Source organism: Pelodiscus sinensis, chromosome 3, assembly GCF_052426305.1.
Source record: "Pelodiscus sinensis isolate ZL-2025 chromosome 3, ASM5242630v1, whole genome shotgun sequence".
NCBI classification, from domain to species: Eukaryota; Metazoa; Chordata; order Testudines; family Trionychidae; genus Pelodiscus; species Pelodiscus sinensis.
In genome coordinates, this window is record NC_143054.1 from 104,345,925 (window position 1) to 104,360,589 (window position 14,665).

The following is a 14,665-nucleotide window of genomic DNA, read 5'->3' on the forward strand; positions in this document are numbered from 1 at the left end:
TACTCGATAGTATTTTAAACTTATTTATATGTGAAATTGTGCTTTTGTAAGTGAGAAACAGCTATATCCTCTAATGCTGGCTGTTGGTTTTGTTTTTGTTATTTAAGCCCAAACTCTTGTTTTTACACAAAAACCACAAATGTGGGTTGACAACAACACTGCAAATAATTTGTCAAGAGGGGCAAAAACTTAAAAGAAAAAATAAAACACATTTTTTAATTTTTTTTATTCAGAATGACTTCACTACTTTAATTGTATTTAAATATGATTTAAGAAAATCTTGAAAATTAAACAGTGTTCACTCAGTTTTTTCCAAGTTTTTAATTTGTCAAAAATTGTTTTAGGTTGGCACAATTTTTTCCCAGAACTGCCAGTGATTCAGAAAGATCAGTTACTTTCACATGTTTAATTGTCACATAACATGGGCCTCCAATTATTCTTGGTTACTCTGCATTGTGCCTCCAGCTTGTACAAAAGTGTTAAGATATTACACAACACATTCTGGACATTGGTGTGTAAAGAATATTTTCCCCCCCAGTCAAAAAGTGAATTTTTGCATAATTTTATTAAGAAAGCATTTCCTCATAAACCTGAGTTCTGTTTGTCACTCTGCCATTGTTCCACTGAGTGTTTTTTGTAGAAGTCATTCACAGTCTGGTTTTCAGAGATACAGAACGCTTGCAGATTTCATTACATTCAAATGGAGATCTGGGTGCTCAAGACTGCTGGAAAAATGTCATGCTTGCCTCTGTGAGCTAGGGATGTTAAAATGAGATTACTTTCCTAATAGATTAGTCAACAGATTTTCTGTTGATTAGTTGATATGGGTAGGCAGTCCCAGAGCTCAGTCTGGCTAGTGCTGGTTCATAGCATAACTTCCCCAGCTGCCGCTCTGCATTGCACAGCCTAGGGAAGCCCCTCTTCCCCCCCCCCCCCCCCACACACAATCAAAAGAAATGTGTGGAGTAGAGACTGAATCAAAAGAAATGTGTGGAGTAGGGACTGAGTCAGTGCCTTTGCGTGCGACTTCCCTAGGCTGTGTAATGCAGAGCGGCAGCTGGTGTGTCTGTGCGTGTGTGCGCGTGCATTCACTCTATCCTGAATGGAAAGAAATGTGTGGAGGACAGACTGACTTAGCGCCTTGGCGTGCCAGTTTCTCTTGGCTTTACAATGCAGAGCAGCAGCTGGGGGAATGTGATTAATCAATAAGCTACTGGTTTATCAGTTAGTCGATTAGTCACTAACAGCCCTGCTCTGTGCTTCATATTCCCCCTAAAAGCGGAGATCATTTTCTTTGTTAAAGCATTTCTAGCATGATGCAAGAGTAAAGTCATATTTATTTTATTCAGTAATAAAGATATAACTTATTAGTGTATTATTTATTTCTAATTGCATTAAAATACATTGTCACAACTATCTGGACGGAAAAAGTGGTGGTGTGCTTCCATTCTTCTTCTGTATTCGATAGCAGAGACCACTGTGTAGTCCATTGGTAGGAACTCATTGGGTGTGTTTTTTTTAAAGTAAAATGCACTTAAGTATCCTTTATAAAGTATTGTAACTAAAACTAAATTTCTGTGGTCAACATAAAATAAACAGAGTGTATGTTGTGCATGCATTTATCTTTCCCTCTTGTTCTGTTCACTCTCCATTTTGAAAGTCAATAATTTGACCAGTCAGCAATTGGTCTTCTGTACTTTATTCATGTTAGAGAGGCCTAAGCCAAGAGAAGGGCTTTACTGTGTTAGGGCTTTACTTCGTAAATAGTAAGAAATAGCTGTATCTTTTATAGCTTAAACTCTTCCCCCATTTTAAAGATGGAGAACTCAAGCACAGAGAAAGGAACTAGCCTGAAGTCACCTGACAAGTGTTGAATTGAACCCAGAGCACTATAGACCCAGTCTGATGCCTTAACCATAAGACCATATTTCTTCTGTTTACAGTTCTTGAATTAGAGGTTCATGATGCTGTGTAAACCGTTTCTGCTTTTTAAGACAGTGATTGATCTTGTCGCATTTTATCAATTCCCTTTTACTAGTGTTAAAGCTTTATCAGTGAATGGAGTTGGAAAAAACAGGTTAGACATTCAATTGCTGTTATTGCCACTTCCCTATAACACATTTGAGCCAGTAAATGAACAATGACAGGAAACCTGCGAATTCTTCTATGTACAGTCTGACTCACTTCACAGTAACTTGTTGGAATTAGTTTCTCACTGAATTAGTTTCTCACTGAGTTAGTTACAGGGTGGTGTCCTGCATTAGGTATTGTCTGCATGGGAAAGTAATACTGATGTGATCTCAAATGTGACTTAAATCCAGTAAGAGTGTTTATTTTTGTTTTTATATGTGTGTGTATAACACACACACACACGAGGGGGGGAGGGGAAATGGTTTAAAGTAAACCTAAAAAGCCACACTTATGGTGAGCTGCTCTGGTATAAATATGCTGGTTTAAATTCACACCTTAGCTGATACTGGAATAACTTTCCTGTGTAGACAAGTCTTTAGTATATCTGAAGAGCTTGCATTATAAGCTATTTCTCAATCAGCTGATGATTTTTAATGGTTTTGCCTGCTGCTCTCTGAGTTTTTATGTAGTTCTTTAGCTACTTGTTCTTCATTTAAACTAATATATGATTACAGAGTCTGGAACAAAAATATAGACATTTGTTTATATTTTTAATTTGGTTTTGTTTAGGGAAACCTATTGTTATACTTACCTTATAATACATAACTATTGTTTCTAACAACATAAAGGTTCTATAGATACCTCTTACTATATTAATAACTAACGGTACAATTGCCTGAATGTTCACGCAAGAAAAGTTGATGATAGTGAAATGTTTTTCACTGTGACAGTTTAATCTTTAGAGTCTTTAAGCAGTGAGGATCGTCACTGCTCACCTGTGATAGGATTGTAATGTGAAAATACATGAATGTCTGTGTGCTGCCTTGCTTTCTCAGTATTGATGGATGAATGTGTGGAAGTTAATAAAAGACACACTGAATGGGGAGGAAAAATGATGAAAGATTTTATCTGACCTTTTAAACCAGGTTTGATGCTGAAAATGCTGAGCTGTTGAACTGGATTTTGAAATCAAAAGCTGCCATTCAGGCCATAGAGATCAAAGAATACAAGAAGATGAGAGAGACTTCAAATCTGAAAGAAAAGTTGAAGGTAAAGTAAGAAGATGGAAGGATTTTCCTGTGAATGGTTTATTTTGTCAGTTTCACTTGCTATCAGCTAGAGGAACAGTCTGATCTGAGAGCTTTCTGCAGATTAAGTCCCATTGTTAAATGACTTTGGAATGCTGGACAGGCATGGAACTCTGACTGGCAATATTGTGGCTGTTGGGTCATGCTTACTGATTAAGTGGGTTTTTTTTCTTGCTAATATTTGTGATGAGTGTATTAATAGGAAGTGCTTTCTTTGAGGATTATTGCATTTTCTGGATAGCTATTTATTTTGGCCTCATGGCTGACAACTGGGGATGGGGACTGATTGAAAACCCTCAAATAATAATGAGTTGTGGGCAGTCTCTATATACGATCCCCTGGAGCATATATTGACCTTCTGCCTTACTTATCCCACAGAAGAACTTGAAGTGTTTTATTGCTAAAGTAATTGGAATCTTACGACTTAGAATCTTAGCATAGGTCAGAGTCTCTGTAATTATATCCTTTATATAATACTGTTGCTATAAAACTGTCACCAACTTGAGAGATGGTGTAGAATTTACAAGACCCTGTGGAAGATATGCCTCCTCTGTCCTGGATTAATGCCATTGGAGGAGTGAATCCTTTTGGCCATGTTTTTTAAGGCATTGTCTTTGCAGAAGCTTACTGGAATATTAGAAGTACTTGAATCTGCTGCTGGAATCTAAAATGCATATTAAGTCTCCAGAAGGAGGCTCATTTTTTATTAGGCTCCAGTACAAAACAATGAAGTTGAGGCCATATCAAAGGATGATGTAATTGTTGTTATATTTTATTAATTTATAAATACCCCATAATGTGCATGGCTCTTTATAAAACAGACCAGAAGAGTTTACAGGACGTGTTCCCAGTTGTGCAATTTAGAACACAAAATGTTAGGGATGTAAGATTCTGTTTAATCAGTTAACCAATTAAAGGCTTAAATGCGGCAGGCAGGGAGCCACTCCATCCAGGCATTGCTGGAGCTCTCCTCCACTCATGGTGTGGTGGGATGGGCCTGGCCGGACTGGAGTAGCCCCTCATCTGTGAACAGAGGCTGCACTGGCTGGACTGGAGTGCTCCACCCCCGTGACTGGGCCCACATCATAAACGGGACTGCTTTGGCCAGGCCAGGCCCATTGCACCACACCCCAATGGGCAAGAAGCTGTTCCAGTAGTCAGGCTGCCTGTTAACCAGTTAAAAGGTGAAAAGGGTGAGGTCACTGGCATGTATCAGAAGGGCTTACAGGTAAAAATAGGGTAGCCAGATGGTTTGAACAGAAATACTGGACACACTTGACATTACATCACAATCTACATTACATCTTATTTAGAAAATACTGGACACTTTTTTCTCATTTTTTTTCAATTTGTTTCCTGAACAGAAAGCTCAAATACTGGACTGTCCAGTTCAAAACCGGACACCTGGCAACCCTAGTTAAAAAGTTAATTTAATTTTAGAGTGTAGCTTGTACATCTGCTTGAAGGGGATGCATTTTGAGGAGGAACTAGAAGGAGGGATATATGCATGGCATGAGAAAGAGTAGCAAGGGTGTGCTGGCATGTGTGTGTTAGTGGGTTTAAAAATTAAAAAGGATTAAAATGTGAGAGTGGATGTGAACAGTTTTTCAGCTGAACTGCTTGGCAGAACAAAATGGAAATGTGGGGAATGAAAAGGAAAGAAGAGTTAGAAGGAGGATGGAGCCACTTTAGTTTTAAAATAATGGCCCAATATTTATTAAGTTAAAGGAGCCAATCTGAACCAGTCATTTCACTTTACTATCCTGCTATAAAAAAGGAAAGAAGAAGGGAAATGATTTTGACAGTTTTGATAATGACATTAAATTCAAGGTTGGGAGATTGGTATTCAGGGTGTTTCACAGGGCTGGCACAGGTTATCTGAAGAACCATCTCCATCTTCACACAATCACACTAGAGCAATGCACTTGCTAGAACAGATGGTAGGTTTCTAGACCTCCTGCCTAATATTGTAGATTTCACTCCCAGAATGCATGAAAATGACCATGACTCTCTCTGCCTTCAAACCAACTTTGAAGGCTCATTAATTTGACTCAGATTCCTAGTCAATTATTTTTTGAAAAGCATTTTGAGGGAAATGGTACGATGGAAAAAATCTAAAGGTGTTTGAAAGAATTAACACTTTCAGTTCTTCCTATGAGTGTAGTATGAAAAAAAAAAAGCCTCAAGCCATGATCTTGCAACCATCAGAGCAGTCCCAAAAGAACAAATTAAAAGTATACTGGCAGGGCAACACAGAGAAGCTTGTGTCTGTGCTGTCTGCTTTCTAGGAAAATTGTAAGCTTTAGATTTCACAGGTTTTGGTTCATTCTTTAACAGCATTATATACACATGCAGGGCCAATTTCGACAGCTCACAATGTAAATTACTGCAGTTTGTTCTGCTTATCTGATAACACTATTCACTTACTGTTAATATGGAGTGCAATCCTACCCCTGTGAATTTATGAAAGTCTGCCAGTGACATAAAGGAGAGCAAAATGAGACCCTTTAAGCCACACATAATGAACAGGAAAGAACATGGAGTCAAAGCAATCAAGATAAAAGGCCAGGAAATTCTATCATTGGCTGAATTTTGACTTAGACTAAATCTAAAAACACGGATTAAAAAAATGCTACAATAACGCTTAGAATAAAATTGCATTGTCTTGCAACTGGCACTGGGAGAAAATGTATGTGTTAAGTTAAAATGCTGGGAACAGAATATTCTATGTAGAGATGTGAATGGTTAACTGGTTTACCAGTTATGGTTATTTGACATGGGCTGGAGCACTTTGGCCTGGGCCAAAGGGGGGCTACTTCAGCCCAACTGGCTGATTAAATAGGATTTTACATTCCTAAATTCCATGTGGAGCCATTAGAGAGAGCGTAGAGTGGTGTGCGTTTGTTGGCTCAAATTGCTGACTAAGGGGGATGCTACCTTGATCCCACTGTTCTCTTTTGAGATTTCTAACGAGTGTGATTATTTTCATTGTTTTTTTTTATATGAATTTAACTGAAGAGGACAATTTGCTATAGGGCCCTGAATAGCTGTCAAATGATTAGTCACATGCAAAATGTTTCAGGCATGAGTGGGAATTCATATATGGAAGGTGCCACATATCATCACCAACTTAATTGGACTGTTTTGGTCACCTTTTCTTTTTGGTATCATGCCACTACGGTTAATCTTTTGCTTTTATTGTAACTAGTAAGTACTGCTTACAGTACTGTAATACAGTTTTGCATTAGTTTCTGGTGCAAACATGATTAACAAAACACTCAGATGGTTTGCTGTTTGCAACTGAAATCGCCTTCAAGAAATCATGAATTATCTGTGGAATGGCAGGGAAGTATGTATTATGTGCTGTACTGAAAAAGTTTTGATGGCAATAGAAATATCCATCTTTCAAACTATTTTCGGATTTGATTTGCAGACCCTAGAAAAAGAAACAATAGAGAAGAGCCCAAAGTTAGATGGACTGAGCCAAAGTGGACAGAATATGTTGGATCAAATGGGAAAAGGTAAGAGGTCTTTAAAATTCTTTAATTTTGTTTTGGTGGAATTAAGTGATTTAATCACTGACTGAATGGAAAAAAGAAACATTTATTTAAGATACTTTTCTAGATTAAGCTTTTCATCATCTCTTATCTTCTTGAGAGAGGCGAATTGATCTTAAATAGTATTGATGAACACAGTGCATGGGAATATTAATCAAACTTATGAAAGATTTGCTCTGAAAACGTTTCTCTAAACTCCATGTGTCCATTCACTTAAGGTATGTCTACACTATGGGACAAAGTCAAATTAAGATAAGCTGAAGTTGCCTAACTCGGCTTTTGGTGCTGTCTACACTGCAGGAAGTCGAAGAAAGAACACTCTTCCTTTGACTTCCCTTATCCCTCAAGAAAGCAGGGTTACCAGTATCGAATGGAGTGCCTCCCTCATTTAGAATTAGAGGTCTTAACGAGACCGCTAATTCAACCCCTGAAAGATCAACCACAGCAGGTTTGATCTTCCTCTGTAGTGTAGATGTACGCTTAGGGTTTCTATTTTATTTATATTGATCTGAAGATATTGGAAAAAAGCAATATTAAAATTATGTATTGTTCCTTTTGAATCATGCACAAAGATGTTATCTTCAAGACTTTCATGTTACTGGCCTGGCATTTTAGACCAAAGTTTGAACTGGACAAGTATCAGGTTATCTGTCTCTGAATATTTGTCTACTTTATTCATGTTTATGATTTTGTGTAAAAACTTGCATCGCTGTGTTTTAGTGATACAGTTATTACTAGTGGTATAAAGGTTAAAGACATGATCATAGCTTGAGATGTAATCCGAAAGAATGATTTAGTTCCAAAAACTTCTAAGACTGTACTGTTCCGATTATAATTCCAATAAATATAATGAAATGCTGTCAGTGAAGCATGTCCTATTCTTTTGTAAAGCAGCTGTTCGCATACTCTGGGCACAGAATGTTTATTGCTCTGAAGTCTAGTCCAAAATTGCTCCCTGGCACCATAGTTATGGTTAGCAGAGTCCCCAGCTGGGCCAAGAGGTGATGCGTATCACTATAAGTGTGTTGACAGTGGTGCATGTGTATGCAATACATACAGTGCATGCCCCAGGACTGGCTGTGCTATAGACTGATTGTCAGACCCCGAATACAGATATGAGGGACACCGTTTTATAGAACCAGGCAGCATCCTCCACTGTATATGTGAGGTCTCGTCACGTGCACGCATGCTGAGTTCCAGTGTGATAATGGAGTGCCCTGGTTCGGTAATTCTGATATTAGCAGCCTGTTCATGTTCCTAATCTAGCTTCCACTAGCCATGGATGACTACTTTCAGGGTGATGCCAACACATTCCCAGATTTTCTGTAATGTTCAGCCTTCTCCTGGGCAGCTCAGAGAAATAATGTGGTTCATTTAAAAACACACAGCCACATCACAACATATGAACTGGGGTGTATTTACCCTTCTCTTTAAATACTGCACTGAGTTTATAGTAAAAGTGAAATAAACGTATTAAGCAAATATACATAGGATTAAGAGAGACAAAGTGGGCGAGGTAATATCTTTTGTTGGATCCACTTCTGATTGTGTGAGAGAGGCAAGCTTTCAAGCCACATAAAGCTCTTCTTCATGACTTGGAATCATAGCTAAATGCAAGGTGGCACAGATTGTTTTGCCTAAGTAGTAAATGCATATGGTAAGGGACTGTTCAAGGCTGATCAGCCTGTTAACACTCTATAGTCAAAGGGCAAAAAGAGGGATCTATGATTTTAATATTTAGCAGAGTTACAATTTAAACTGCCAAGCTCATCCTTTGGAAGTGTAGTGAACATACCTTTTGAAGATGAGGATTGACAGAGCAGACATAGATAGGGTCTATCTATGCCAACTTTCCAGTTACACAAGACGAGCCGTCCCTGTCCTGCCTCTTCCCTTATGTTAATGGGAAAAGTTCTCCTCTTAGTTTAGTACTGTTTCTGTGTGTGGGGGGATGGGAGGGAGGGGAAATGTTAGCTCAGTATAACCACGTTGTTCAATTCACACTCCCTGAGCAATGTGGTTATACCAATACAGGTTTTGTAGGTTAGATGTGGCCTTTGTTTCAAGAGGCAAGGTGACTTCCTGTTCTTCCTTACAGAGTAATTTCTGTGTAAATGGAGCATCCATTATTTCCACCATGTTTAATTTACATAGGAGATAAGTAGACAGCTGTGACATCCTCTCCTGTCTCAGCAGATTGTACAGCCTAATATCAATGAGTATCCATAATTCTTTAGATAGAGTTAATACATATGTCTTAGAGATGTTAGTCACCAGTGTGTCATATAGCTTTCAGAGAAGACTTCACTCCGTAAACTTTTATAATATAGTATACGATGAACTACTAGTTTTCAAATGTATGTCAGCCAAGACAAAATATGCAGATTTCCCTTTATAAATCTTTTTACAGTAGCATAATGTTGTTCTGGGATCTCTGTTCCAATGAATCAACAAACTTCATACTATATTTCATAAGGCCTCATCCAAATACGCCTTGTGTAAAGAACTGGCAATTTAAAACAAATAACAACACAAACTTGTAACTTGCAAGATAGATTTAAAGTAATTGCTATGAATTATTGATTACTTTGGGCTGAAATCAGAGTGCCTCAATCTAGATTATTAGATATTATAGCCTTGCTGATTAAAGTTACAATTTATTCATATACCTGAATATCCAGATACCTTATTAATGATGGTGCTGCAGGGATGAAGGTTATGAATCTGGAAAGTATCTGTAAGTTCTCTGTGCTCCATTACCTTGCTGGAAGCACAGTTTCTGCTACAAATTGTGATGGTTATCAGCACTGAAAGTGATTTGCAAATTTCATGGTAGTGTGATAAAGGCAAGCATATATACACCTTTTTAGTGTAGACTAAATCCCCAATTACTTACCACAAGTGGAAAAACAGAGCAAGAAAAGTGTCTGGGGGTGAAGTCTGTGTTACATCTTTAAGTGATGTATTGCACTGATGGTTTGAATTTATTCAGGTTTTTTTTATCTTTTTAAAAAAGTGTGAGAACTCATATAGAAAGAGAAATGCTTCATGCACTTCTGGGCTGGCAGTAGCCTTGTGTTTGCCATGTTGTGTTTTTCAACAGTTGTACACATTGCCATCTAATTGTTTATCCCATCTTTCTACAATGCAACGTTGTTTGGTATAGTTCCTCCTCTTTCCTAGCCTGATGCAACATTTCCATCCACCCTTTCAACAAAATTACTGATCCCAGTGTGCAGTTAGAGATTCATGCTTTGTAGTTTGCCATTTCTCTCTTTACCAGAAATGACTCTAGATCACTGCAGGGAAAGAACTTCATAAAAAGTATCTGATTGTTTAACAATGGCTAATTTTTTAAAACACTTTAAGATGTTTAAATGTTAAGTTGCAAAATACAATTCAATATTTAAAATAAAAACTGTTTCAGTGATCATTTTAAACTGTTAATTGGTTTAGCAGATGGAATGAGTGATATTGAACTAGACCAGCCACAGCCATCAGCTAAATTGGGTTCAGCCTACAGGGCTAAAAATTGCTGTATAGACATTCAAAGGACCCTGTAGGGGTAGAGGATCCTGGATTTTGGATTTGAGCCCAAGCCATAATCTCTACACACCAATTTTTGGTCACCCTGAGCCCAACTGTGCTGACTTAGTACAGTCATGTTTTTTGTATCTCTCTGTAGACATATCCTAAAACTTACTTATAAGTTTGGAAATTAAAAGCCAAAATGTTTGTTACCACTATAGATATAGACATAGTTTCAAAGAAGGATGATATGCAAGTAAAATAACATTATAGATGATACAGATTTGCGTTTGTATTAGTCTGTCTGGAGAATGGAATAATTAGATATTTATAAATCAGGATGTGTTGCAGTGTCTAAAACCAACATTGTTTATTTCCTTAATAAACTCAGAGGGGCCTTTTACTGAGGATGTGAAAAATGCCATGGAGAAGATACTGACTGAGTGGAAAGAGGTGATCGGGCATCTGGAGGGACTGGCAAGAAATATACAATACCAGGATGAAATAAACGCATATGTTAGTGAAATGGGTGAACTTGAGAAAATTGTAAATGAGAAGGAGGTGTGGCTAAAAAATGCTGCTACTTTAGCATTGCAAAAGCAACCTTTAATAGCCCTAAAAGAGTCATGTCAGGTAAGATTGGTAACCATATTTTTTTTTTTATATTTAACAAATAGAAGAACAGAACACCCCAGATTGTTAGCCAACAGTGTCAGGGGTAATCATCTCAAAAGAACTCAAGGTCTATTTAAAGTTAATGGGATTTACATGCTTTTGAAAATGTTATCCTAAATCTGTTGAACAGTCATGGCTTAAAGCAGGGTTGGGGAATCTAAGGCCCGGGGCTGGATATGGCTCCTGGCTGGCCTGGTTCCAGCCCCCTCCACCATTGGGGAGCTTGCTCTGGGGCTCCAGTTCCCCACTGACCCTCTGATGGAGCTGGAGCACACAAAATCTACTAGTTCAGGCCCCCCGAGGCTCTGGTGTGCAAGGAGAATGTGGGAAGTATCTTAATCCTTCTAGTCACCTCAGAGGAGGGTTGTTTTTTTGGCTTTTTACTTATGTGCAGTCCCTGACTGATTTTTTTTTTTCTGTGCATCAGTGGCCCCTCACTCAAAAAAGGTTCCCCATCCCTGCATTAAAGGTATGTCTTGTTTTGTTTTTTATTTTAATTTCTCACAGCGAGAGCTCACTCATCTGTTAAGTCTGTGCCCTCAAATTGAACAGCAGACTGCTGCCTGTAAGGTGCTCGCATCCCAACCTGCTGCTCCAAGTTTCATCCAAGACAGCTTGAGTGGTTTTACTGATCACTTCAGATCTGTCCAACAGAAGTTGGAGGAACAACATGAGCAGCTGAAGAAAGGTAAACATTCTATTTCTTCTGTTTAAATCACATTGACAAGAATCAAAACAGACATCATTTTTAAAAATAAGATTTTGATACATACTCTTTTGATGCATAATCTGATGTCCTCAGAGTCTGCAAAGAATTGCGGCTGCACTGTAAAATATGCATGCTTATGTTTATTTACAGCCTACAAAAATCATGTAATCACACTGGAAATGCCATGTAGAATTGGTAGCTGTTTAGAAAAAAAAAAGCTTTTCCATTTTTCTCTTACGTATAATAGGACAGTCAGTCTATTCTATAAAAGTATCCAGATCATGGAGTTTTTGGTGTAGGTTATAATATAAGTCAGTGATACCCAGAGAAAGTTTCAGAAAATGATAAAAGTGCTGAAAAGTAATACTAAGAATAGAATTATTTTCTTGATATATTTATACATAGTGCTAAGTATAATATATAACAATTAAAGAAACCTCTTGCAACTATTTTTGTTAAGAACAATTCAACCCTTATGAAGATTTTGCCCTGTACACTGTTGGCACTAGATATAAAATTTATCACTTTGAAAATTTATGAATCAGTTTGGTTCTGTAATCTCTCACTCTTTGGCACTTTTCCTGTTGACTACGGTGAGAATTTTTCTGAGTTATAGATTGTAGGACTATGCCCACCACCACCCAATGATAGCGTAGGAAGGAAAAAAGATATGAATTTTTACATGCTAACATTTGGGATAAATTGCTGTGTTGCCAAGAAATCTGTTTTTTTGTTTATGGTTGTTGGCTGGTGGGTTACCCCACAATTCTCAAACATTTCTATTTTGTGGACTATGTCTAAAATACATTTCTCTTCTCAAAGTCTATAAAGTGCCTTGTAAGGTTCTCTCTGTCTCACTACTACCCTTGTACTACCATCATCTGTTTTTTGTCTCTTGCCTAATATTTTAGATTTTTAGCTCTCTGGGCTAGGACCCATCTCACATGATTCTCATGTGCCTAGCATAATTGAGCCTTGATTGGTGCCCTTTAACACTACAGCAATTAAATTAATGAACAATACATAAAATAGTAGTTAGATGCCATATTTATTATGTCTCTAATTTCCTTCTTCGTTGCCTGTAGACTTGTCTGCTCTCAGTTTTTGCTGGTTATTTTAAGGTTCTGTTTTATATGTTGTTTGTCTATGATTTTGATGATGACTTTAAACTTAACTGGTTGAAATTACACAGAGGAAATATTAAGCAAAGAAAGAGAGTTTCTAACAGACTTCAATTCCATTATACCAGTGTTTCTGTTTCTCAGTGATTTGTCTGTGGACCAGTGCTAGTCGTTGAGGTCTCCCTGACACAATTTAGAAGGAATCAAGCCTGTCCATGGTATCAAAAAGGTTGAGTAGTAATAGAGATTTAGCCATGTTAGTCTGGTCTTGCTGAAACAAAAGACAGGACTATGCAGCACTTTAAAAACTAACAAGATAGTTTATTAGGTGATGAGCTTTCGTGGGCCAGACCCACTTCCTCAGATCAAATTGTGGAAGAAAGTTGGCATGACCATATATACCAAAGGGATTCAATTAAAAAAAAGTGAACACACATAAAATTGACAAATCAGAGTTTAGAACAGATGGGAGGTGAGGTGAGGAGGTTGCACTATGGGCTGGAGCGACCCCCCTTCCGAGGTATAGTGTGGAGGGCCCAGCCCGAGTAGCCCCCCACTCATGGACGGAAGAATCTGCAGCACATCAGGCCATACTGGGCTGAAGCAGCCCCCTGCCTGTGCTGTGCCACAGTTGGAGGGCTGCTCCAGCCTGGCCACGCAAACTACTTTGCAGTCCTCACTGTGCTCTTCCCCACGGGTTCCCAATTAAGAGGTTAATCAGTTAAACATAATATTTAGCCAGTTAACTGATTACATGGAATTTTACATCCCTAGTGAAATCCCTTCCCATTTTTTTTTGAGAGTGCATGAATACTCATGAGTACTTGAATATTGGCTTCTTTGTGGCACTGAAATACCCTTTTGGTTCACCCATGCAACTACTGTAATGGAAATCGCTCTCAGCACCAGAAGCAGCATATGTGGTGTTGAATTTGTCTTCTGAAGTCCAGTAACTGTTTCTGTGAGAGCAGAAAAGAATAGATGATGGTAACAGATACTATTTAGGCTACAGATATTGGGGGAGCTTATCTGGCTATGGGCTTTATTCTGCAAGACCAAGCGCTTCGGCTGCCACTGTCAAGTGAGGGGAAGTTGAAGATACTCAGTATGTTACAATCAGACAGCATACTATTGAATATATGCAATGTTTCAGTGAAATACGATTTTTATTTTATAGAATCAGTGGATAACTTCATGTACAACAATAATCTCTTAATCACGGGTGGGCAAAAGACTCTCAGCGGGCTGGATCCGGCCTGTGAGGCAATTACAGGCCCTGTCCCCAATGGGTGTACATGGTGAGCAGGAGTTCAGTCTCTCCTCTTACTCCCCGCCCCCCCCCAAACTCCCCTGCAGATGCTGTATAGGAGGCAGTGTAGGGGCTGAGGCTCCTCAACAGGGCTGGTCCCAGAAGTGCCGCTACCGTGGCCACACGGTCTGGGGTTGGCCCCGGAGGCTGGAGGCACTGCTGCCACAGTGTCTCTGGGGCCGGCCCCGGGATGCCTGGCTGTAGTAGCGGTGCCTCCGAGCGCCTGGCCATGGTATTGGCATCTCCAGGGTTGGCCCCTGGGTCTCCAACCTGTGGGACTACTTGGCTGTGGCAGTGGGGCCTTCCTCTGGGGTGGCTGGGACAGGGTGGCTGCAGCCATTGCTGCAAGGGAGTACGAAGCCAGATAAGGTTCCACTCATGCCCAGATCTTCCCACCCCAATCCTATCACTTCCCTCCCTCCAAAGCCCCTTACAGTTTGCTGTGACACCCTCCCTTGTTCTTGCACCTTTCTCTTGGCCACACGCTGCACCCTCCCTTGCTCCTGCTCCCTCCACTTGGCCAGACATCCTACTTCCAGTCTGATTCT

At 39.1% G+C, this 14,665-nt stretch overlaps 1 protein-coding gene across 9 annotated transcripts in view; it reads left to right on the forward strand.

Moving 5' to 3' along the window:
* UTRN (utrophin) overlaps positions 1–14,665 on the forward strand; it is a 559,106-nt gene that overhangs the window by 143,168 nt on the left and 401,273 nt on the right. For all 9 annotated transcript variants that reach the window (XM_075924350.2, XM_089777288.1, XM_075924351.2 and 6 more), the window contains 4 exons: positions 3,057–3,180; positions 6,652–6,739; positions 10,695–10,936; positions 11,486–11,666. In XM_075924350.2, coding sequence (XP_075780465.2) covers positions 3,057–3,180; positions 6,652–6,739; positions 10,695–10,936; positions 11,486–11,666 — 635 coding nt within the window. The remainder of the gene's footprint in view (positions 1–3,056; positions 3,181–6,651; positions 6,740–10,694; positions 10,937–11,485; positions 11,667–14,665) is intronic.